This window comes from Acartia tonsa, chromosome 7 (genome assembly GCF_053477335.1).
Source record: "Acartia tonsa isolate MP-2025a chromosome 7, ASM5347733v1, whole genome shotgun sequence".
Lineage (NCBI taxonomy): Eukaryota > Metazoa > Arthropoda > Copepoda > Calanoida > Acartiidae > Acartia > Acartia tonsa.
The window spans coordinates 7,914,155-7,940,954 of record NC_137266.1 but is presented as its reverse complement, the minus strand read 5'-3'; the positions used below and the strand labels follow the sequence as shown (position 1 = coordinate 7,940,954).

The following is a 26,800-nucleotide window of genomic DNA, read 5'->3' as shown; positions in this document are numbered from 1 at the left end:
GCTCTGGCCACAACGGCTTCCTGGGAAGGGAGACTGCTGGTCTGCTCCTGGCTAGATATAAATTTCCATTGAGTGTTATCCTTAGACGCCCGGGGCTTCCCGATACCCTCCCCAATGACGGACTGACAGGCGACTGGCGCCTGTCTGGGCGTGGGCTCCCTTAGCCTCAAGGTGGCCCTTCCCTCATCCATGGCATGCCCAGTGGCATGGGGCTCTAGTGCGTGTGGCACAGGCTCGCCCTGTATTACATCCCTCCCCTGCCCTAGGAACTCAGGTGCATGTGGCACAGGCAAGTCCTGATACCCCCAAATCTCAATCTCCCCAGCCTCTAGTGCGGGGGGCACAGGCAAGGCTGGAGGGTTACAATATTTTGGGTACAATGTATTTGTCAATTTTAACTTAGCCTGGCTCGGTTGAGGGGGGTAGACAGCTGGACGCAGTTGAGGGTGAGGGACAGCTGGACTCTCCCTGCTGGCTGGGGGCTCTGACTGACTGGGGGTGATGGGTGTCACCCCTTCCTCTGGGGCTGCGGGCTCGTTCCGGGGTCCAGGTCTCTCGGTGGCGGCGAAGGTTGTCGCCCCAGGCATCAGCGTGAGGGCGCTGGATAGCACCCCCCAGTCTTCACAGGTGGCGGCGACGGTTGTCACCCCAGACATCAGCTTGGTGGTGCGGGGCAGCACCTCTCATCCTTCCCAGGTGGCGACGCCGGTTGGCGTCCCATACATCGACTCAGACTCGCTGGCTAGCGCCTCTTGCCTCTCCCGCTCGGCGGCTGCCAGGGCCTCCCCGTACACCGTCCCGGTGGCGCTGGGTAGCGCCCCTCGGCTCTTGCTGGGGGTGACAGGGGTTACCTCCTCCTTGGGGGGACTTGGTCTGGCTGGTACCATCATGTTGAGGCCGAATGGCAGAGGCCGCAGGACTTCTGGCTCCGCAATGTTGGTTGGCTGCACGAACTCCGGTCCCATGTGGTTGAGGCTGAAGCCCAGGCCAACCCGGTTGGGTTCAGCCGCTCCTCCCAGCACGTTGATCCTGGCTGGGATGGTCCCAAAATGCGGCATTCCTTCTGAGTGGCCCACAGCGCTGGGGGCGGCTGCTTGCTGGAGTGTTGCTGGCGGCGCGCTCCCTTCCATGTTGTCTACCTGGGAGCTGGGCTTCCCTGAGTTAGCGCCCTTGCCTCAATCTTCTCTCTCATTGGTCCGCTTTATCTCCTTTGTCCGTCAGATTTTCGTTGCGTTCCGAGCTTCGCTGCGCAACCCGTGAAATGCGCTCCGTTCCCCACAGTCTATGTCTCTGCACGGTAGACGGACTTATCCGAGTGTGGGGAGAAGGGGGAACGCGTGAGGGGACGGGGTAAGGACGCCCTTCCCCAGGTGGGGAGGGGGTTGCCGCAGGCTTGAGGTGACTGGGTTATAAGGTAGGTGGGCTTCTCCCTTAATCCTTGGCTTATCAGATGTCACCTCGATTGTATTTACTTCAATTTATGGGTGGCCCCTCCCCTTCCGTTGGGATAGGGGGTGTATTTGCCGTGCTGCAGGTTTGGGGGTCCGAGTGTTTACCAATGCATTGTTAGCTTGCACCTGGGTTCTATTTTTGGCTTATCACAAGTTCTATTTTTGGCTTATCACAATTCACGGCAATTATTTACCAAACCCTGCCCATAAATCTATTGTTTAGCCTTCACACCAGGGAGGCAATCCATAAAATCTGATACAATATCTGTTTTTCTCAATGGGTGGCTGCGCTGTAGCCTCTCAGGATACTTGGAGTTAACGTAGTTTTTCTCCTGTTTGGTACACTACACTCGTATTTTCGCTCACAGCTTGCAGCTATTTTGCTTGCTTCAGCCAGTCGGCGGCAGGGAATGTCCCGTCCTGCAGCGCCGTGGGTCCGAATCCGGGTGGTGGCGGCAGGGAATGTCCCGTCCTGCAGCGCCGTGGGTTCGAATCCCGCTATCTTTTGCAGTAAAGTGGCCTGTTTTCAGCCGTCTGCAATTACTTGGCCTGTTTCAGCCCGTCCGCAGGCCTGTTTCAGCCTTTGAGCGCCCAATCCTCCGTTAGATTTCGTCGCTCTCCGCTGTTCTCTGTCGAATTTTGCAGCTCTCCGCGGTCTTTTGTCTGATCACGCTGCTCTCCGCAGCTCTGGTTCCGCCACTCTCCGTGGTCTTTCGCTAGGTTTCGCTTCCACAACTGCCGGATACAGAGTTAGACCTTGCTATCCAGGGTGGGTAATTCAGGTTGCTTGTGTCAGTTTTGCCAGTTTCACTGCTGGGAGTACCTTAACCTCAGCTGCGTGTCTACTCTACACTTGTGTTTTGCCGTAATCTCACACAGCTGTCACCAAGTTGTGGTAACCGCCTCGGTTAAATGGCCATTACCCAAGTTCAAATGACTACGGCAGTGCAAACAGACGTGGACACGTATAATTATAGAGAAGCTGGGCTTCTCTAGCTATCACTAAATAACAAACAGAGTCTATTCAGATGTTACTTTATTCAGGGTCCAAAGGTTACTAATTTATAATACAACAAATAATAAATACACAGATTGGAATAAATAATACTAAAGCAAAATCAATATAAATACATATACATTAATCAGAATGGGCAACAATGATCCCCCATCCCTGGAAGGGGTGGGGGAACCAAACAATGCAGCTTTACCATAATACGGCTGTCAAAATCTGTCATTAATTTTAAAGCATAGGAAGGGGTCAGGCTGACCCCTTCCCCGGTACTCGGGGGAGGGCCCTCGGCCCTTCTCCGAACCAAGGTCAGGGTTGCCACATAACATGGCTCAGGGTTGCCGAATACCACATATGTATATACAACATTTTATTGGAACTTTCGATCATACAATAAGTAAATATTTTAATTTGAGTTATAAATCAGCTTAATCTAACTGATTTGATAAAAGAAAGGAAATAAACATTTATCAAGAAAATTTAAATCAATGAGTAAAATAAATTAGTACAATTAAATATCAAAGAAAGACAAGTAAATTTTTTTATTTCATTATGAAAGAATTGCTTAATTTATATTTAATTTATAATAGCCTACATATTGGCTTTATTTTTAGGAAGGGTATTTCAACTCTCCTAAGAGAAATCGGCCCAGTATATATTTCCTTAAAGGTTTTAAAAATGGTATGACTTAACCTCCTTCATTCCAAGTGTCCAAAAGTGTCCATAGAGGACTTTAGGAGCGTAGCTGCTAGTGTATGATGTAGTGAACCAGCTTTCCCTAAAACAGAAATGCATTATACATTTAAGTAAATCTAATAGTGTCTGCAGCCGCACAAAAGCAAGTTTAAATTTGAGGCTGCCAAGCCCTGAAGTCTATGTGTTATTTGATAGAAAAAATGGCAGATAAGTGACCAAGTGTTAGCAGGCCTAAAAATGTCAGTCAACATTGAAATTCCTGGTTTGTAGTAACTTTTTAAATATTTTATCATGAATAAAAGTTATTGTAATGCTTAGTTTTGGTTAGATTAGGTTAGGTTAGGTTAGGTAAAGCACAATTGGGACAGCAGGAATAACAATCCACTCATAGGGACTGGATAGATTTTTTTTAAATAAGAAAAACGAGGGGCTTTACTAGAACTACTAGTCGGTTAACAAAACATTTATGTAATGCATTTGTCATTAATTTTTTTATGTTATTAGAGTTGCCTAGAAGAAGAGCTAGCTTGTTACCACCACTGAATGAGAACCCAACTATTCTTAGGACTGCTACTTAACGAATTTTTTATGAACATCTTTTCTCTTAATTAAAATGCTACCATAAAATGTTTTTTTTAAGGCATTAACCAAGTGCTTAGCAGCCACGCGTCAGCCGCTTGCAAGCCTTAGGGAAATTAATATATTACAGTTTTAAAAATCAGCTGGAACTCTAAACCTGACATATGGCAATCCCTTTATCGAAAAATTATCATAGGTAAATTTCTCAAAAAAAATATAAGCCTATCTTAATCAATAGCTGAGATATAACACATCTCTCATAGCGTTACGGACTGAAGGACTGACGGAGAGATTTTGTGAATTAATATTAGAATCAAATAAGCAAATATAATGACTTTTGTAACAAATGTTTTCAAGCAGATCATACAATGAAATCATAAACATTACCATTCAAAATAATTTGGAGTGTTTAAAGTAAGATTCATTGTTTTAGTTAAAAAAATCCACAAATATTTAGGTACGATATAGGATGCATAGCAACTCTACAATCATTACCAGAAATGTCGTACGTCCATTTTGACAACAAATATTTGTATGATAATTTCCTACTCATCTAATTTTTGGAATACTGTTTCCTACAACAAGGTAGAATGTTATTAGCAAAGCATCTCTTTATTCAAGTCCTAAAAAAACTAAGTATGTCCCTGGACAGCATAGGCGTCCAAGGTGGGGGGGTAATGGGGCGATTACCCCCCCCCCCAATCGAATTTTTTTCATTTTACCCCCCCCATTTAAAATTTACCCCCGTAGGCACCCCCAACCATTTAGGAGGGGGTATTTACCCCCCTCAAACAATTTTGGGGGGGTAAATACCCCCCCAAAATAGAAAATCTCTAACAAAAAAAATTTTTGCTCGCTTCGCGCGCATTTTTATTACTAAATTTTTGATAAAATTTAAATTACCCCCCCCAAAAATTTTACCCCGAGGGTAAATTTTGGGGGGGGTAAACAAATTTTACCCCTGCTAACAGATTTCAGGGGGGGTAATTACCCCCCCCCCCCAAGCAAATTTTACCCCCGGGGTAAAAATTTTGGGTGGGGTAAAAAAAATTTGCATCGCGCTTCGCGCGCCATTTTACCCCCCCTAAAATAAAAAGCTTGGACGCCCCTGCTGGACAGTGTACTGTATTTATGCAGTTTTTCAACAAATTTACTTACAATTTTGTTTAGACTAATGCATTTATATTATGCTTATTCAGTTCCGACAATCTACAAGAGTTTTTATTCGTTAGTCTTTCCTTATGATTTTAGAACTTTGCTTAAATCAGGGACAAGGGAATGATATTCTAACAAATTACTCGAAAGGAAAATTTCCCCACAACCCTCTTCCCCTTTTCCTCCCCTTCTTCCCCCCCTTTTTCAGTTACATAACAAATTGAAATACAAAATATGCCACCAGATACTTAATAAGGTTTCGTGATTTTTTTGAGAAATGTTGGTTAGAATACCTACCCCTGGCTTAAATGGATATTGTTACCCTTGTTTTTAACTTCAAGTTTTGAATCAAATGATTTGTAATTTTTACTTCAGGAAAAAGTTAGGTAAATTTACAGAGGGAATTACAACAAAATTTACAAAGGATGTTACAAAAAGGTAATAGTTGTTTATTGTATCGTATTATAGACAGCTTTAAGCGGACATTAATATAAGAAATTATATGATTAAAACATTTTTGTAAGCCCCGAGTGGCCGAAGGACCAGGTTAAAAATATTTTTTATAATCGTGTAATATTGTCTGTAATACGATGCTTTTCATGATTTTTTCAGTATAGCTAAGAAACGGTTCATATCGATCCCGCGGATATTAATCGGTTTTGAAACCATACTGGAAATTATTTTACATACGTCAGAGAAAAGGCTGATTTAAGAAGAATCTTTTAGATTAGTTTGCATGCAGTCTCACTTTGTCCGTATGTCATTAATGCTTAATATGTGACTGTTTTACTTTCCCCATCTTTTTTGAAGATAAACGATTTATAGGATTTCGTACTTTTCTGTTTATCCCGCTATATAAAGTAGTAAGTGTTTTTTGTATGAAGCAATTAGATTTTCGTAACTACCAAACCGATTGAGTTCTCAATTTTAGGAAAGCTTTGTACAGGACCCGATATGGTTTTAGGCTATTTATTCAGATTTAAGTATTGGGAAGGTTTTTTTTCTAAATTTCTGTCATCTTAAATAAAAATGCTTTGGGCGCAACCGCTAGTGTTTTATACAATTCAATATTTTGCACATTATCATATTGGTTTATAAACTTTATATACTTTAATCGTTAGTTTAAAAAAATCTATTTTTTCAGTGCTTTCATTCAATTAGCTATTGAAGACATTGCATATCCTTCTAATGATGGAGACTTGTTCCGCTGCTTTGAGTAAGTATCTGCCATTCGTTAGAGGGGGACAAAGGATTAAAATAAAACTAAATCCCCCTAATTACCCCCACTCCTTCACCCCATCCTTAAATTTTGATATAAATACAAAAAATTCTGGCTTATCTCAAATATGCAACTTTTTCTTAATTTTCGTGTAAATTTTTTTTAAGTTCACGTTAATAATACACAAAATTAACCCTTGTGTAGGAGTGGATACATATCCGTGACAAACAAAACCGCGACAGGGACAACCCGCGACATAACAAAACCGCGACAGTGACAAAACCGCGGCAATAACAGAAATATAACTATGTAGGATTTTTTTTGTAGAAATACATGACCTTCTAGCATTAAGATTTTTTTTATTATAGATTTTTTTGTATAGTCGCGGTTTTGTCACTGTCGCGGTTTTGTTTGTCGCGGTTTTGTATCCACTCTCTTGTGTAGATTACAATTAGTGGTTGAAACGTTTAAACATTCAACTTAAAAAAACAACCAATAAAAAATCACTAAATTCCCTTAAAATTACAATACAACGAATAAGAAAACGTTAAAATTTTGGGGAATAGTGTTTTAAACAGATGCAAAAAATATAATAAAACGGATTTTACTGATAGATACCTCTTTTTTTAGACTAACACTATTCAACAAGGATGTTGATACAGTTATGCTAGGATATAAAGATTCTCTCAGAGACATTATTCAAGAATTATTATCAGGTACATGTCAAATCTATTGGGAGGGGGGGAGGGGGCCGGGGGCATTTTATTGCTTAAATCTTTATATTTTTATATCTGTTTTATAATAATAAAATTTTTTTGTTTTATATGTTTCAACCTTTTTGGGTTGAATCATTATGTTTTGACTTTAATAAAACAAGTATAATTGACAGATGTACCAAAAATATCCTATCTTTCCCTCATTTACCCCTAGATGCCTCACTAACTTCGCTGTAAAAAAGCAATATGGAGGTGTACTGGTTAGCAAGATTACTTTTACAAACAGACAGACTCAGAGACATATTATCACTTTTCAGACAAAAAAGACAAAAAAGCAAAAAAGTAGCTTAAATAGAAGTGGAGAAAATAGGCTTAGGTGTTTCTTTATAACATTCCATCCTTTTAGGGTAATTTGTATCAATTCAACAAAAATATATCAGGAAAACAATATGTAATTATTTTCTTAAAGTAAAGAGTATCTGTTTCTAAATATATTTTATAGAATGTGTAGAAAAAGAACAACCATTGGCTTTGGAATTTATTCTTGATAAAGTGGATGAATGGTCAGAGACGGAAAAAATGAAAGTTGTCATTAAGGTTAGGATAAAGTTTTATTTTTTTTATTATTTTATATGATTATTTTTGCTTTAATTTCTAATACAGGTTTTAAACTGGAATTTAACTTAATCATTTAACAATTCAGGATTTATCGTAAAGAAATTCTTAACACCTAAAATTTATTTCAGGGTTGGAATGATGGATCTAATGGAAAACAGTTTAGGTAAAATCAAGTATTAAGATGATTTAAATTTTTTCATACAAATATATTTTTAGTTTTCTTCTTTATTAAAATTTTACCGTTGTGCACAGAAATATGTTAATTGCCATTTATTGCATTTTATTAATATTGATCCTGTTGGATTGGGTATTCAAATTTCTAGCATATACCACTGAATAGATTATCAAATTTTTGATCTAATGGAAAAACATAAAATTTCCTCTCTCCTTTTTGGATTGAGAATTTGGCCATGTGATCACTATATTGACAGAATAATTTGAAAACCTATTCCAGTTTGTATATTTTGTCATGTATTGAGTAAAAAATGTATGAATCATACTGGAATATGTAATATAATTATATAAAAATGCATATTTTAGTATTACTTCTAATACATTAATTCATACATGAAGTGTTATTTGTAAAAATTGTAATCACAGGTGTGACAATGATGCAATGATAAGGACATGTGAAAAGGTAAAAAACTAAAAGTATAACTTAAAATAATTGATTCAAAAGTAACATATAAAAACAAAAAGTAACATCCTTTTCCCTCCAAAGGGGGAGCTTAGGCCGCTGACAATTTGTCAGTGTTTCTGTAACAGCCCTAAGCCCAATGATTGCGGTGTAAAGTGTCCATTTGCCCATCAGACACCTTTCCTTTTGATTTCATGACCTTTGTCTGAGAAGTCCTAAGTGTGCGCGGTAATGAGTTGCACCTGTTTTGGGTCAAGTCAATCCCCCTACTCTAACTATTTATGTCGCACACCTCACATAGCAGCAGTAGGAACCATTTTTAACCTCTTTAGTTATTATACGCTATCGGACAGAGATTCGAACCTATCACCTATCTGACAACAAGCAGTTGCTCTGTGTTGAGTCATGGTCACAGATTTAAAAAAAAGTAACATTTATAAATATTTCATTTAACTTTAGAATAACATTGAAATGGTGAATCATTTTCTGAAACATGGATATGATATCAACAAAAAAATGACTGATGATAAACACCTTAGGGTAAGTCAATCATTTATAAACAAGAATCAATTTTCAGAGGCTATCAAATCTAAATATAATTTATTTAGTCCTTTACAGCTGCAGCTATACCAACATATCTTGTGGCTAAATTCATGGTTGTCAACAGTCAGGTTAATGATTTGTTTACAATTTGAGAATTTCTTTATACAAATTTTATATATTAATAAATATATCTAATATTTTTGTTTTCTTTTTAGTGTAATAGAAGCAAAAGAGAGGTGAATTGTTTCAGATTTTGTAATTTAAAAAAATATCTATAATTCATTAAATCATATTATGTTATAAATTATGTTTATCTGTAAGATCATGGAGAGTGATCCAATAACACAAGCTTTTGAGAATGTTAAAAATGCAAGGTAAAATAGGCCATCTTGTAAAATATCTTTATCAATCACAATAAAGTAAAATGATCTGGGTCTGTCTCTCTGTAAGAAAGGTTTTCACTGACCTGCCGAATCAATATAATTCACTTTTCCAGTGTAGCTTTTTATAGGTCCTGGGAAGGTTTATAGCTATTTTGGAGGAGAGTACCACTACCCTTACAAGATAGCTTGCCAAAAATTTCAAAAATATTTATAATTCCCGCAAGGTGGTGCCACTGTACGAATTACAGGTGTGTCACTTCCTACAAGCGTGCCAAAACTTTTTCTCCTTCTCACCTCAAGGGCTCCTAGACGCCTCCAGGGGCGTATTATATATAACTATAATAGAACTCACATTGTTTAATTTTTAGAATTGAGAAGTATAAAAGAAAAGAATATGAAGCAAAGGTAAAAACTTGTTTTAAAGGTTTGATACAATTTTATGGTTCGCCATTCCATAAAAAGATATGTTATACTGATTTGCTTCAAGTAAAAAGCAGAGACTTTGTATCAGATATTTTTCACTCTCTGAAGCGGACACAAAGAATCAAGCATGCAAGTAAACATACTTAGCAGAAAATAAAAAGCAAACTATGTATAGGTTTATTAACCCTTAACGGTCGGGCCCCTTGCGGCACCTTTATAATCTCAGCTCCTATTGGAGCTACAGGGCTATTTTTTTGTGCATGTCAGCTGTTTGATAATGAATTTCCGACCTTAAGTGAGCCAAAGTCAATTTTCGCTTCCTTCATCCTTTTATTTCACAACCTTTGTTTTTAGGTCCTTTTTTACTTCAAAATTTCAAACAGCGGTAATTTTCGTATTTTTGAAGCTAGAGGAACAAATTTATCAATTTATATCTTTATGTAAATTTTATATTAGAAATGCCAGCCGCCAGAGTCAGCAGAAAAGCAGCAACGGATCTTTATGAAATTTTAATACGTTATTTAGATATGTAAAAAAGCTTAAGCTTAAAATTTGAAGTCTTTATGTCAAAGGAAGCTTTTAAAGATTTCTAGAGAACTAGAGGATCAGGACCTGCAGGATCATACCTGGAACCTGTGCCCGCCAGGATGGTGATATTAAAAAATTTCAACTCTCAGTTCAGTGTTCAACGCCCCCCCCCTCCCCCCAACCGTTAAGGGTTAAACAGAAGGTTCAATTTTGTTCTCTAACAGTACTTTGTCAGAAAGCTGACACTGATGGTATTAATACTTTGTTCAGTTCAAAGCTATAGAGGCTGAAAGTAAAGAATTTATTCTGGAAATGGTTAAAAATTGTGAAACTTTTCGCCAGGAATATTTGCTAATTTATATTTGTTTCCAAATTAATAAACATGCAAAAGTAGTGTGTTTATTTTTGAACCTTAATTTTTTTTTACTGAATTTTAGCATTAGAATAAGTTCAAAACATAGGGCACATTGTTTTTGTGTATAATTAAATAATGATAAATAAATTTAAAAATCAAACAGTACAATATAAGACATATATTTCTATTTAATTACCATATAGAAAAAAAAATAATCAAATATGTACTGATTAAGACTTCACTGTTTTTAAATCATAACATCAAAGATGAGGTAATAAATCCATTTAAAAAGTAACAGGATCTTTGTTGTGTGCATGAATATTTGTCTGTTCCCAAGGATCATTTTAACTGCTGAACAAAATAGTTCTCCTTTACAGTGTAGTTTCTCATAGGTCCTGGGAAGTTTATAACTATTTTGCCGTTTAGAAAATCACTCCCTGGAATATAAATTTTTATTTCACTTTGAAAACTAAAAATGAAAGAGGCAAATCCTTTAGTTATACATGAAACTGTAGGATCATACCTGGAACCTTAATATGATATGTACCTTACAAAATGCTTTGTTTAATTCTAACTATGTTTTTCCTCTTTATCTGTGTGCCCGCCAGGATGGAGAAATTTAAAATATTTGAACTAACTATGTTTGTGTATTACCTATATATTTTACACAAGTAAAATGAGTTATAATAAACCAGAGGTTTATGATTCAAGTTTTTTCTTAGATTGACAATAGTCCTCTGCATGCTAGGATCTTACAAGCTGTTCTTGATAAGCACCTTGAGTTTGTAGCATATGATGATTGTCAATCAATTATCAGAGAGGCTTGGCTTAGATGTGATGTTACAGGTAGATTAGCATCCCATTATTGTCAACCAGTATTTTAAAAGCTGTTTTTATTTTGTGTCTCTCTGTGATGAATAACCCTGCACTAGGAATTTCCAGGTTAACAAAAATGGAGTTCTCAAGCTAACAATATTATTCCATAAGAATAGTTAACTAGAACCAGACATAAAGAAGTCAAACACAACACCAAAATCATTTACACCTAAAAATTTGGCACATTTGTACTACAAATGTTAATTATATTTTTCTTTTATTTAGGACACACACTTCCTTGGTCAAGAAGCAGTACTTTGGTCAGAATTCTTTATTTGCTGATGTGCATAGTGTTGCTGCCACCTAGAATACTATGTTATGTTTTCATGTGCATTCATTACAAGTACTACAAGTAGGTCTTGTTAATATTTCATTTTGGTATTAAAAATCTTACAAAGTTGTAACTACTATTTTTAAAAGTAGTTAGTTTTCTTTTAACTTTAATTACCTTTCAGAAAAGTAGACATGTTAAGTGATGAAGAAAAAAGAATAATTGCCAAAAGGAGAGAAAAGGTTATTATTTAACTGTTTTTCTTAATTAAAGTTATCTTTTGATTAACTAGTTTCCTCATCCCAAGAATCAAGCGAAAAGTTTTTTAAAAGAAAAAAATATTAATGTTAGAGGGATTGGTTTTTTACTGATTGAATACACTGACTGTTCCTTGAAAATTGTAAAACAGTCAGTCAAGCTATAACAAGATCTTAATAAAAATCTGGACATAAAGAAATTTGGTTATATAATATGTATTCTTATAATTAAGGTGCCACACATGAATGGGTTTTTGAGATCTATGCTATTCTTCTTTACTATTCCCTTCAACAGGCATTAATCATTTGTATCTCAATCAATCAATCAGAAAATATTGATTTTACTTATTATTTAATCATGATAATTTCTATATATTTCTGTTTTTTTTTCTATATGTGTTATGCATGTCTAAGACATTTTAACATATATTAATCTTTTAACAGTGTTAAGAATAAAATTTAAATTAATTGAGAGATAGAAAAAAATTCTTTTAACATTAATCAAAGGCATAATTGAGAGAGAAAATATTTTACTGTATGATTTAATGGATAACAGGTTTCTTGCTCATGTGATTGTACATTTTTTCTTCATCTTTCTTGTGCTGTGTTCTATTATCAATCCAGAGGTTATTTCTTTGAATTCTAATTCTAATAGTCTTTTGACAACATTACAATCTAAATTTTTTTATTTACTTGACATATTCAATATTAAAGCAAATCAACTTTAGTCAATTTAATTCAAAATTTTGACTTGTTTTGGTTTATCTAAATAAAACATTTACATATTTCTTCATCTAATTTTATATTTTCACATTTCCTTAAATACAATTCAACATTGAGTAGAAACTCTTGATATATCCAGAACTCAATAATTATTTAATTTTATCTAGAATGAAGTAAAGAAGATGCATTTAGATTGGTATGATTGCCTGATTTGTCTTTTTGCAGTTGGTTACATCCTTATGGATGTACATCAGGAACTTTTTTTTTTATTTATCTATAAATACAATAAATTTAATTGATGCCATTTGCCTCACTCCATCATAATCCTTATACGAAAGTAACAGGATGTCTATCTGTCTGTTTGTCTGTGTGTTTGTTAGAATTTAATATAGAGACTTAACGCAACATTGCAAGGTAATGTAGAGACTTTAAAGCAATAAAAATAGGTATCGTATTATTAAAAAAAAAAAAAAATTAAAGTGCCACTAGAGGCCTCTGGGGGCATAGCAGCTAGTGTTTATAACAGTATTAAAATCTACCTGCAATGGATGTAAAGTGTGTTACTTTTTTATATGTTTCATCATTATTTTGCCACAACTCAGTCAAAAATGCTTACAAAACATACCTTTTTCAACCTAAAGTACTCAAATAGTTCCTTTACAAGCCCCATCAATCAGTTTTGAGATATCTCCATATTTCAAGGAAAATTGACAAAAAAGGCAAATTTGGGTGTTACCTTTTTATATGCTCAGATACCATAAAATCAATAAAAAAATACTTATTTATATTTTTTTCTGGTTTTCAAAGTTTGCTTCTGTTAAAGTAAATATTCTTGAAGGGATTTATGCATTGATTTATACAGAAACATAATATTGGGTGGAAATAAATTGTATCCAAAAGTATTCTTTTTGAAAAATAAGAAATTTATCCTCCATCGCCCTAGAGGACAGCTGCTGACCTCTAGTGTACATGGTTTTGTCAAATACATGTTAAAGAAAAAATTTAGCCAAAAAAGTAAATAAAAAAGTATTTTAATGTGTTAGAAAATTAAATTGTTTAACTTCAAATTTGGGGATGCTGACCTTAAAGATGCTCCTACTGGTGGTGATGGTGACCCGGAAGGCATTGAAGTACATGAGCATTATGGCAACACAACTATTGATCTATGTTTTGATTTTTATATTCCTAGCAGCCTCCAATCAAGAGAAATCCCTAAATGATTTTTTAATTCTCAAATTCATAAGGTAAATACTGTGATTTTGAAAAGTTCTTGTTATATTTTTTCATTGGAGGCTGCTAGGAATTTAAAAATCAGAACATAGATCAATAGTTATGTTGCCATAATGCTCATGTACTTCAATGCCTTCCGGGTCACCATCACCACCAGTAAGAGCATCTTTAAGGTCAGCATCCCCAAATTTGAAGTTAAACAATTTAATTTTCTAACACATTAAGATACTTATTTATGTACTTTTTTGGCTATTTTTTTTCTTTAACATGTACTTGACAAACCCATGTACACTAGAGGTCAACAGCTATCCTCTAGGGCAATGGGGGTTGAATTTCTTATTTTCCAAAAAAAATTCTTTTGAAGATCATTTATTTCCACCAAATATTATGTTTCTGTAAAATCAATGCATAAATCCCTTCAAGAATATTTACTTTAACAGAATCAAACTTTAAAAATGAGAGAAAAGTAAAAATAAGTATTTTTTTATTGATTTTATGGTAACTGAGCATATAAAAAGGTAACACCAAAATTTGCCTTTTTTGTCAATTTTCCTTCAAATATGGAGATATCTCAAAACTGATTGAAGGGGCTTGTTAAGGAAGTATTTGAGCATCTTAGGTCGAAAAAGGTATGTTTTGTAAGCATTTTTGACTGAGTTGTGGCCAAATATTGATGAAACATATAAAAAAGGAACACACTTTAGAATATACAATGACACATGGATGATATTAAATGGAAAAGATTATCATCAATTTTGGTTGCTATCTCCTCTGTCATTTATTGGTCAGTTTGATCATCAAGTAGGAGGGGAGGGGATGAAGGATCGTTATTTTAGTCTGCTACAATAGTCTTGTGCAATATGAATCCACATGCACTGCACTATAATAAACATGAAATTAAATTATTTAAATGATTTATGCTTTGATTACAGATTTACAAGTACTGTGAGCAGAACTCCTATTGGAACCCTATCTGGATGCACAATCTTTCTTTTCACACATTCATTTTAGCAGGCAGTCTTTTTTTCTTTATTTTCTTATATTTTTGATGTATCAAAATAAGTAAACAAATATAAAAAAAAGGATCATGGATAAAAGGAAGTAGCATGTTTTTGTCATATTTTACAGTAGCTTTTGATAGGTTATTTTAGGTTAGGTTTTGTTAGATAAATGTTAATGATTACCCCTCAGGGTTAGAATTTCCTGCAGGAAATAGGAGAAAAGCTATTGTAAAAATAATATGAAACCTGCTACTTCGTGTTCTTTCTATGATCCAAATTTAATTCTTTATTTTTGAATAGCGCACTTTGTCATCCCCAGGGATAAAGATATGAAATAATAAATTTTTATTTTCTTTACCCTCAAATTATATTATTTAATGGTAGAAAAGTTGCAGATCTATTTTATAAACTTTGATACATTTGGGAGGTTTACTAATGTTCTAAACTTTAAACTCAAATTCTTTAAGATAAAGCTAGCTTACAAAAAAATGCCAATTAAACAAATATTTATCTTATTCTTTAAACAATAGTTTGGTTGAAACTAAACTATTTTAATATATCTTTTTTAAGGATGTATTTTGCAAGTGATTGGATATTATTCTTCCAGTTTGGAGGAAAATAGGTATAATTTCTTTAGGGGCAAGATGAAAATAAAGTGAAACACATGAGTAGTATATCAATGCAATTTTATTCTATGTATTTCAGATAAAATCTAATTATTCATTCAACATCCATCATTTTCTTATTTTCCATTTAGATCATCATTTACTCTTATCATTGGCCACTGCATCTATGGAGTTGGGACTATCCTGGGTTGTCTTAAAATCTTGTACTGGACATTACTTTCTCCTCAGATTGGGCCAGTTGTTTCATGTGTATTCAAAGCTTTTAAGGTAGAAAAATAAGTTACTTTAGGGTTAGTTTATAGTAGAGCTACTCTAAAACTAAGATGTCCTGACTGTTGGAGAATCAGATCAATCATCAGATCAAAAATCACTTTTGACTGCTAAGATATTTCTAAACACTGTGAAAACGACAGACTGACATATCCTGATTATATTGGAATATATGGTCTCATGTATTAGGTAGTAGTGAAAGTAGGACCCATGTACATACAAACAATTCTTAGGTTGCAAAACTTTTTACTGGTAGTCTTAAAGGAAGCCTGCAAGAAATACTACGCTTAAACTGCTGAAAGACTGCCACAAGTAGACCGAATACCCCAAATTTGAAGCCTTCAGCTTCTTTAACAAAAAAGTTCTAGGCATTTTAAAATGACATTTTATGTACAATGAAAATTTTGAAAGAATTGCAATGCTCATGTTGAAAACTTTGAAATTAAACTACGTGACCTAGAAACAAAATTATAAGCTTATTTTTGTCATAAATTTAGGTTTCCAGTAACTAATTATATTTTTACAATAAAAATACCCATTTTTATAGTCAAAATCATTAAAAAAAATTAAGTTTTACTTGCGTTGTACCAAATGTACTGTAGCCAATCGGAAGGCTGAATCAGCTAAGCAACCAATCACAACTAAGCTTGTATTAGTTTACCCCTTTGTTTCCGCTATGATTTTTGTTTAAAAATGCAATTTAAATCGAATTTTTTTCATAGATTTTGACTATGAAATGTGGTGTTTTTATTGTAAAAATGTAATCAGTTACAGGCAATCTAAGTTTCTGACAAAGATAAGGTTATAATTTTATGTCTAGGCAACGTAATTTAATATTGTTTTTTCTTTTATGAGCATTGGAAATCTTTCAAAAAATCCATCGTACATAAAATGCTATTTTGAAATGCCTAGAACTTTTTTGTAATTGAAGCTTAAGGCTTTAAATTTGGGGTATTGGGTCTTCTTGTGGCCGTCTTTTAGCAGTTAAAGCGTGTTATTTCTTGCAGGCGTCCTTTAAACTGGGCTTAATAGCAATATGTGTGTTCTTATATACAGAGGCATTTCCTCTTTTTAAACTCCTGATGTTAGACTTGCTCAAGTAAAAGTAAATTTAAAAAAAAAAGTTGGTAAACCTCTTTTGAATTAAATGAGGTTTGTTTTCATTTTAATAATGCACAAAATTAAGATACCCAACCCTTATAATTCTTAAATTTTTTGCTAATTACTTTCCTTATCTATGGCACTCAATACTCGATATCTTTAATCATAAACTTCTAACAAAATAAATTGTCCAAGTAGTCCTGGGAATAATTCAATGTTTATTTTGATTGATAACACTTTAGCATAGGATATTTATGTTTACTCATACAATTATATAAGTGAAATAATTATTATTTTGACTAAAATTTTGTTTAGGATATTTTAGCTATGATTCCACTGTTCATCGTTATATACAGTTCCTTTTGTTTTGGCATCTTCTATATCATGGAGCTCGTTAAGGAATAGCTATTGCTGAATAATTTACCAGAAGTATTCAAAATGAGCTATTATTGAAAGTAGTTAATTTACTCAAAATCAAATATTTACAAAATTTAAATACCTTTTTATCTCTTTATGTTAACACTTCTAGGAAGAAATACATACTTGTAATACAAGTATAACAATGTCTGTCCATCAGTCTGTAAGTCTGCAGCTAAGATCCTGTATCTGCTGAACCAATAGGGCTCTACTCTTCAGGGAATAAAATACTGGTCAGCATTGGTTTTAAGATTTTTTGTTTGGGTTAAGATCCACCCAGTTATCAAAGAAAATAAAAATTTAAAAAGTAAAAAAAGTAAAAAAGGAAGAAACAAAATTATAATTTAAATTGAACACAGTAATAGTGTCTGACTGATTATGACGTAACAAAAAAAAATTAGCCAATGAGAGGCCGTTATTGACCAATGGTAAAATTTATAGTGGACTCTCATTGGCTAATTTTTTTTGTTACGTCATAATCAGTCAGACACTATTACTGTGTTCATTGAATTAAATAGTAAAATGGTAATAAATTTCCTCAGAACCTAAAGGGAAAAATACCCTGTAGGCTAGTAATTGGGTATTAGAACTATGATAAAACTTCTCTGCAATAGCTATCAAAAACTTTAAAAACAGGCAGACCAACTATGCGAGGGATCTGAAACAGATGGTAAAGCTGATAGATCAGAACATGCATGGAAAATTGATGACAACAAGAATCAATTCAGAAAGGAAAGGGATGCCATGAAGTATTCTCTGTGGAGTATTTTTGATCCTGGACATACTGAAGGTTTTGGCTGTACAACAGGTGTTTTATATTTGTTTCATTTTCTTGTATATCATCTGGAAATTATTATTCCAGTATTATTTCCTTTGGCCCCTCATGGCTAACAAAACTGGTTTTGATATTAAGATTTATATTTTTGAATATTCACAGAAAGCTGTTGGTAATACTATAACTGTTTCAATGTCAAAATTTGTAAATTTTAGGACCACTTTTGGATTTCTCAGAAAATTATCAAGGTATTATCTGTATCTTAAGATTCATTATTAAATCCTAACGTACTTTATTTTTATATAATATGTAACTAGAGGAATTGAATAAATCTATCTATTAAAAAATAGACTTTGTGAGCAGTCTACAAAGGTTTTATCAATAAATGGTAGGTACTCTAGGTATTTCAAAGTATATCAATAAACAGACTAACCCTATGTTTGCATAATATTTATATGAAAAAGCCTACCATTAATGATAATGATTAATGACTCCTTGCCGTTTAAATGTAAATATACTGTTTCAATAAAGGTTAAATAGGATTTTAAAAAAGCATGACTAACTAAATTTTTTAGGTTTCCCAGCACAAGTTGCAATATTTCTCTGGTGGATTTATCAGGTAATTTTAATAGGAAATAATTAAATTTTATGCTGCGGGATGTATAAAACACTTGAAGGCTTAAATCAGTTGAAGCAGAGTGCAAATTAGCATTCACAAGCTCTGTGTTGCTACTGGTAATATTTTGAATATACAACTGCAGCACTGTAATAATGTTTTCATAAGCAGCTAACTTAAAGTAGGCATATAAAGATTATTCCAAAATAAATCAATTTGTTTACACACAGAAAAGAATATTAAATAACTATTTTTTCAAGTTGTACATAATTTCATCTACAAGATTTACCAAAGGTACTTTAATTTATGATGTAGGTTGTAGTAGTAATCATTTGCATGAACCTTATCATTGCTTCCATGAACACAACCATTCAGAATGTCCAGGTAAGGAAAATGGTAAGGCAGAGCAGCATTGCCTTCATTAAGATTGACTTTTAGTTTAAAAACCCGCTGATGCTAAATATCAAAAAAGGGATTCATTAGTAATACTGAAACAATTAAATATTTTACTTATCAGTCATTTGTAATATTGTCATGTCCTACAATAATTTTTCTTCAAGGATTTCAAAACAGAAGAATGGAAATTTGCTCGCACAAAAATATGGCAAGAATTTTTTGATAGAAGGTGAAATGGATATATTATTTATTTAATTTAAAACACATACAAAAATAACAGGTGTAAACTTCAATAATTTATTAAATTTTTTGTTTGGAGTGGGTTGGAGTTGTTCCAATCCCCGAGAAAAAAGCTTCAAAGCGCTGCAAGACCAGTAGCTATATTCCCTGAAGAGTATAGCCCAATCGGTTCAGCAGTTACCAAGATCTTAAGCTTCATACGGAAAGACAGACAGAGAATGTTCTACTTTGCATTTTATATCTACATATGACTTCTAAATTATATATTGCAGAAGTTGTCTTCCTGTTCCCTTCAATGTGTTGGAGACAGCCATCTATTGGATGTACAACCAGTGTAGTACAGATGCAGAGGTAGAGGAACTTTTTAATTCATTGAAAAAATCTTTGAAAAAGATAAATTACTTCAAAGAAAAATGTTTTGCAAGTCTATCCTTATATTAAAGTAACATGATCTCTATCTTTCTGTTTCTTCTGAAGGTTCTTGTGTTAACCACCTAACCAATATGATTTACATTTTGCTGTGCAGCTTCTCATAGGTCCTAAGGAGGTTATTAGTTAATTTTGGTATAGGGTACCCCACCCTCCAATGAGGCGCCGCTGTTTGACTAATTGATTTTCACTTTTCTTCAACTTGCAAGGGTAATAAACCTTTTTCTTTTCAAAAATACAAATGAAAGTTGACTCCCCTACAGAAGAGTAGCTAAAGTTAAACAATTGTATGCTCTTATAGAAATATTACCTTAATTTTAAAAATGCTAATTTAGCATTAAATTTCAGGTAACTACATCTCCAGAACCCAACGCGGAGTACATTGCTATGGTGGAGGACCTGTGCAACACGTATATCAACAACCAGGAGGATAGCTCGGAGAACAAGGTCAGTACACTTGATCATTCACTTTTGTAGCTCTGTTCTAAATATGATATACATATTTGAACTCAAATCTAATAAAGTTTCTTAGGAATTATGGCTACCTAGTTTCTACATATTCCTATATATCAATGTAAGGCTAAGGTAACCCAAACTCCTATGCTAGCTTAGGAAAGTTTATTGGTTTTATCCCATAAACAACACAAGTAATAGTTATTTCTCGCATCGTATTATAAACAGCTTTCCGCGGATATAGAATGTACAATTATAAGATTAAAACTAATTTTTTTTAGCCCGAGGTGCCGAAGGCACCGGCTATAAAAACTGGTTTTAATCTTATGATTGTACATTTTTATATTCGTAGAAAGCTGGATATAATTCGATGCTAGACATAGTTTTTTCGTATGGATGAGAACCGGTTCCTATCCACCGGATTCGAATGAATACGAGAAAACATTTTAAGATATTACCTTCCTTCAATTCTCTATTTCATTTACATTAGAAATTTAAAATATCCATACTAATACTCAACAATCTACTTGAGTTTTAAAAGCATAGCTTTTATTCATTTGTGGTTTTCAAAAACTTTTTTGAGAAGTCCTGTAAGAATAGCAAATTAACTCTACACTCATTTGCTAAAAAATTCTTATTTTCATTTAAAATATCTTGATTCTTTGTGTTAAAATGTCTATTTTATCAACCTATTTTTTAATGGTTGCTTGTGAAAATATCCATTCATTAAAAAAATACATCACATGTTCTGTAATTTTTGTTCAACTTTTCTTTTATGAATATTTTATCCTTGTTTAGATAACAAAAGAAGATTTGGAAAATTCTAAGAAGAAAATTCTCAATGAAGTATATTTATATATGTAGTGCCTTTACTATATAACTATGGTTGTTCTGTATGTCCGTCACAGAATTAGCTTGGGCGTTTTTTTGAATTTTAAAATATTTTCTTTATTGAAAAAGATACTTTTGTAAGATAATACAAAACAAAGATTTTTGTCAAAATTATCCAAAACTCTTTTTTCACAAATGATCAATCTTAAAGCTTAACAATTAATAAATTTTGAAAAAAGAATTTACTTTACAATATTGTATATTTTTAATTATTTTTAGTTGAGAAACGCAGAGAACTTTCTGGGACACTCAAGAACCAACTAAAATGCTTAACTGTTTTGTCAAATACAAATAAAAAAGCTTATTATGAATAAATTTGAAAGTGTAAGTTTTATTGTACTAATTTAACAAGGATGAAAACATTCTTTAAAGCAATGAGGGACAGGATTACTTTTGCTAGATATCTAAATATTGTATAGGCTCATTTTTGCTATCGTTTAGCGGTTGGGATTGCTACGCCCTCAGCTAAATACAAATATGAGGTTTAGGCTGAAAGTGGCTAAAGAAGGGGGTGGGGGGGGGGGGGGGGGCGGTCACTTAGTCTCATTAAAATTGGCTGATTCTCTTCTATTGGAAATTTGGTGGTTTGGCTTATTGAGTGGCGTTGAAAGCCGCATGGCTGAATAATGAGGCTTCTCTAACCTGTGCGTTTGGGGTGGCTATGGCTGCCGAGCCTTGTTTCAAATCGGCCAAACAAAAATTTTATACCTAAAAAAAGCAATCTTACTAACTTAGTAATATTAAATGTAGGGACGTACAGACAAATATAAAAAGCTTCTGTATTACGAGATATCCTATGTTATCCAATATTAATGATTAATAGAATTATAAAATCAATCTTAAGATTAATGAATAATTAAGAAGAAATAGAGGCTAAAAAAATAAAGTTTCTTCACTGTGATTTCAGTATCCTATAATATAAAGTACTACGGTTTTTTTTTGTCTGAAGCTTAAGATCTCAATAACTACTAAACTGATTTGGTTTTCTAGTTTAGTTTAGCTTCATATAGGTCCTGTGCTGGTTTTTGGGCTATTCTATTTCCAGATTTATGTTTTTGCATGGTTTTTAAGCTATTTTACTAGCCCTATCTATTACATACAATTACAGAGCACCCTAGATGCTAGGGGCGCAACTACTAGTTTTTTTTAAGTAATAATGGTCGACATAAAATAGCCATATCTATAGTCTAATGAATTCACGGATATACACTTGAGTTGACATAATAACAACACATTTTTTACAGAGCACCTACCCAGGATCAATACACAACTTGGCTGTAAAGGAGAACCTAATCGGTCCAGTGATCTTTCATTAGATAAAAGCAAAAACTTCTGAAAACTTTTATAAAAGTAATTGGTCTATATGTTCGTCCATGTTGCTTATGAGTGTGTTCCTCTATATCCACCTAACTTTATTGTTTGAGGTTAAGCCTTTAGCTTGACTCTCTTCCAACAAATATTCAGATATGCTGGCAAATCTCATAAATTCTGCATAAACCGCTCGACCATGTGGCACCCTCTTTCAGTATATATGTATATGACAATTAGATCTAAGTATTATCATAACTTTTTATTATTCGTTGGCTCAACAACTTTGGAGACTTTTCTTGAAATAGATCGCTTGTTTCATTCAGTGTTAAAACGTTTCAACCACGAAATGTAATCTACAGGAAGGGAAATTTTGTCATTTCGTCATTATATCTAGCATTTAAGCTATCAAAGTTTTTGCCATGTCAAAATTGTATTGTATTATTTCAATTAAACTATTCTGCTTTAACAAAACAGCTATTAAACCTTAGAAATCACCCTTTTAAATATTTATGAGCAAAACAAATTTTAAATAACAAATTACAGAAAGGTGGTTGTATATAAGCTCCAATAGGTCTGAATAGGATATTATTGCGATATGTTTCCCAATTACCATAAATCCACTCACCAATCCACACAAATCGGATTTAAAAGCATGTTTTCAGGATTAGAATGAATATTTAGGACTTCCTTCACCACCTTGCCACACCGCAGATTTAATACAATTATTAAAACATTTTTTGTTATACAGTCAAGCTTTTCTATTAGTCAGTCAGTCCGTGACGGTTAGCTCTTTTTTATTGATTTGAACATGTAAGAATAGTCTTTTTGAAAGCGAATTTCTTTGCATGATGATTCATATAGCAATAATTACGATTCATTTATTTTAAACATATTGTTTTTATAAAATTTTCTGTATGATATAATTATTCTATTGATCTGACTATTTTGGAATAATGATTCTTAGGATAACAAGGTACAATATTATTACTGTATCCAATTTAACAACAAATGTACAGTTTTGTTTAGACTATTAAATTCATGTTCTGACACGCTACAAGAGTTATTGTTTCTTTATCCTTCCTTTTGATTTTAGAGCTTCGCTTTTACGGTTGTCATCCTAGTAATTTTATGCATTACAAAGTTGTAAATTATATATCTTTTAAAGAGATTAAAATCATAAACTTGTAGTAGACATTTCTATTTTATTTTGAATAGAATTTGTGACTTTTGGGTAAAGTTTGTAGTCATGGCTTAATTCATCATACCTTATCGTATCATGCATCACTATTTAGGAATATTCAATTAGGAGGAGGATTCATTTCAATATGGCTTAAGAAGCTTGTAATTTCAATAGTAATGTTTGACTTTCATAGTTTGAAACTCAAAGAGCAATTCTAACATGCCTATGTGTACTTACATACCCTATAATTAGAAAAGCTTAGCAAACCTAGAATGTTTGGGGAGGGGGATGTATAAACATTCCAATGACATTTGAATTTATAGTTTGATATCAAGAATGTCAAATATGCATGCTTGCTATTTATAAGGTTCACACTTGACTATAGCAAAAAGCAAGTTTTTTTTTAGATTAACAAAATGATCCTTGTAAAAGTGAAATGTCGAGGACAAAAGCCCCTCCCTTTTTTGAAATAAATTGTTATGGAGGTGGAGAGGGGATAGTTTGTTTGTTTATTATTTTAGGTCAGGTTAGGTTACGTGAATGGTATTAGGTACACATGGCAAGGTCACCACAGGAGAAGGCCCCAACAGAAGTTAGACAATGGGACGAAAAATCCCCTCCTCCCTCCATTATTCCATTTATATTCAAACAAGGATGACAACATCCATAAGTAGCGAAGCTCAAAAATTATGATTGTACAGGGTGTTTCAATAGACACGTTTTTTTAAAATCTTAATTATGCATAGAAAGTAAAAACATTATATAAAATGCTTTATATATTTGGAAAACCTATTCTGGGACATTTATGTTTCAAAAATTTAAAAATTATTTTTTCAACAAACTATGCCTTAAAAACCGGTTTTTCCAAAGACCTTATTTTTGAAGATTTACTGATTTAAAGATTGTGGAAAAAATGTTCACATTTTTAAAATTCAAATTGCGCGGCTTGTATTAATAGTAGAAAAACGTTATGCATATCGTTGGAATTGTCATAAACTCTATTTTTTGGAAATATAAGTGCCATTTTTGTGTTATTTGTAATTTAGGAGCTACGTGATAAAATGTTCCAACTTACTTAAAACTTTTCAACCTTTCTCACAATTTTCAACGTAGCTCCTAAACTACAAATAGCACAAAAATGGCACTTATATTTCCAAAAAATAGAGTTTATGACAATTCTAACGATATGCATGGCGTTTTTCTACTATTAATACAAGCCGCGCAATTTGAATTTTAAAAATGTGAACATTTTTTCCACAACCTGAAATCCCTAAATCTTCAAAAATAAGGCCCTTGGAAAAACCGGTTTTTAAGGCATGATTTATTGAAAAAATCATTTTCAAATATTTGAAACATAAATGTCCCAAAATAGGTTTTTTAAATATATAAAGCATTTTATATAATTGTTATATTTTCTATGCATAATTAAGATTTGAAAAAAAACGTTTCTATTGAAACACCCTGTATATTAGGAAAAAAATACTATGAAGCAGTGCCGCAACCTTATAATCATGAAAACTTAAAAATCTAGGAATCGACCTAGCACCGCAATCAATAGACAAATCTTAATGAAACTTGATTGAAATATGTAGAACATAAGCATACTCAATCCCTGATAATTTCAACCGTCAATCCTGAATAGGAATTGAGAAAACCATGAAAACCTAAAAAATCTAGGAATCGATCTAGCAACCCAATTGATAAAAAAAAATATTAATAAAACTTGGTGAAAATATGTAGAATATAAAATTAATTAATCCCTGAAAATTTCAGCCCTGTATCTTGAAAAGGAGGTGAGAAAATCACGAAAACGTAAAAATCTAGGAATCAATCTAGCACCCTAAATAACAAACAGACGGACAAAACAATGTATATATTAGATGGGCATATATAGTGGGAATCTTAACTAAAAATTTCAGCTGTCTATCTTGAATAAGAGCCGAGAAATTAAGTTTCCCCCAATTCAATAATTACGGACAGACGGACGGACAGACGGACGGACATTGTGAATTATAGAGTAGCTTCGCTACTAACAATAGGGGGTGGGGGAAAGTGCTGGTAAGGTACCAAAATGTCTGCATGTTTTCATTTATGTTTGTGTCTATTTGTACCAAAAAATCTTTGTAACTGCTCGATCAAAAAGCTTTTTTTATTTAGAATTTAAAAAAAAATATTTTTTTCTATGCATTTTGTAGGTTAGGTTAAGTCAAGTAAAAGTTAGGAGAGCCCCACAAGAAAGGTAAAACTTTATTCCACGTGCACATTTTTGATGTCTGAAGCTAACAATTTTTTAAAACCTAAAGATTGCTTGAGACAGTTGTAGGACTATCACTGTAAAATATTACATTTTCTTTGTCTTATACACAATGTTGTATTTCTGGGATTTTTTTTTTCATTTTTGAACTATGCTATTGAATAAAGTTTTAAATCATTAGATAAAACTGGTACCAAAAGTTTTTAATATTATAATTTTTTTTTGTTAATCATTTGGGTACTTTTTTTTAATTTTGATTGGTTAGTTCACAGCCAATAGTGTACAAACGTTTCAACTAATATTTTAAATCTGTATAATGGGTAATTTTGTTAATACTTTTTAGGGTTTTTATATCATTTTATCTTACAATGACGTATCCCTTAAGATCTCTGTATATATCAACAAAACTCCAAAGCTTAATATTGGCCTGATTAGGGCCAATGTGACATAATTACAGGGATTTAAAGGGTTATAAAGTATAAACTTAATAAAATTGCCAATTAAAATTTAATTAAAGTCCCCAAACTTGTTATACCATTAAAATGTTATCATAAATCTTTAGGGACTAGTGTAATAACAGCCCCATGTCCCCTCCCTCCCTGCAGAATGGAATGTAATCTTTATGCTATAGCTGTAGTATTGGTGTTTTATCAAGATAAATGACTTTTCCCTGATTCCACTATTGAACAACTCTCAATCCTCCCTCCCAGGGGTAAAATGTGAAAATAACCACTATAACCATCTACTAAATAACTTACTATGTCCGTCTGTTTGTCTATTTTGTTGTATTTCAGGTGGATATTCTCTCCTGGAAGTATGTACACTTGATGTCAAATTGATTAAATACAGTATACTATGTTGATTTGTAACGTATGGGCATTTTATGACTTTCATTATCGAAAAGCTTTTCTAATACAGCTTTATTTTGTTATCCTAAAAATCGTTGTTTTAAAAAACAGCTCAGTATGATAATTAAGAATAATAACATAAGAATGTTATATATGTATAATGGTTAGTAATAACCCTACAGAGTTATATTAACGATTATAGAGTGTCTACGCTTTCTAAATTGTACCTATATGTTACAGAAATAACCATGCCCCGTTATGAACGTAGGGACAGACATATGAACAAACCTTAATTATAAAAAAAACGCCTTTTTGAAAAGGAG

At 33.2% G+C, this 26,800-nt stretch overlaps 2 protein-coding genes across 7 annotated transcripts in view; one reads left to right on the top strand and one right to left on the bottom strand.

Moving 5' to 3' along the window:
• LOC145324766 (caspase-3-like) overlaps positions 1-26,800 on the bottom strand; it is a 233,698-nt gene that overhangs the window by 60,622 nt on the left and 146,276 nt on the right. The gene's annotated exons all lie outside the window — the stretch shown is intronic.
• On the top strand, positions 3,318-21,223 carry LOC145324763 (short transient receptor potential channel 1-like). 2 transcript variants are annotated; one of them, XM_080167384.1, is made up of 35 exons: positions 3,318-3,418; positions 3,661-3,721; positions 4,096-4,149; positions 5,266-5,328; positions 6,035-6,106; positions 6,740-6,825; positions 7,328-7,422; positions 7,572-7,606; positions 8,044-8,080; positions 8,540-8,620; positions 8,689-8,751; positions 8,839-8,859; positions 8,945-8,997; positions 9,375-9,411; positions 10,228-10,299; positions 10,548-10,583; positions 11,035-11,158; positions 11,414-11,540; positions 11,644-11,701; positions 11,950-12,011; positions 12,273-12,342; positions 12,607-12,693; positions 14,602-14,683; positions 15,241-15,292; positions 15,428-15,563; positions 16,983-17,067; positions 17,722-17,892; positions 18,075-18,107; positions 18,435-18,478; positions 18,791-18,859; positions 19,036-19,100; positions 19,384-19,462; positions 19,889-19,987; positions 20,792-20,839; positions 21,104-21,223. In XM_080167384.1, exons 1-35 carry the CDS (start codon positions 3,394-3,396, stop codon positions 21,146-21,148), a joined length of 2,427 nt encoding a protein of 808 aa, XP_080023510.1. In that variant the 5' UTR covers positions 3,318-3,393; the 3' UTR covers positions 21,149-21,223. The 2 variants fall into 2 exon arrangements, with proteins under 2 accessions (XP_080023510.1, XP_080023511.1); XM_080167385.1 differs by lacking the exon at positions 18,075-18,107.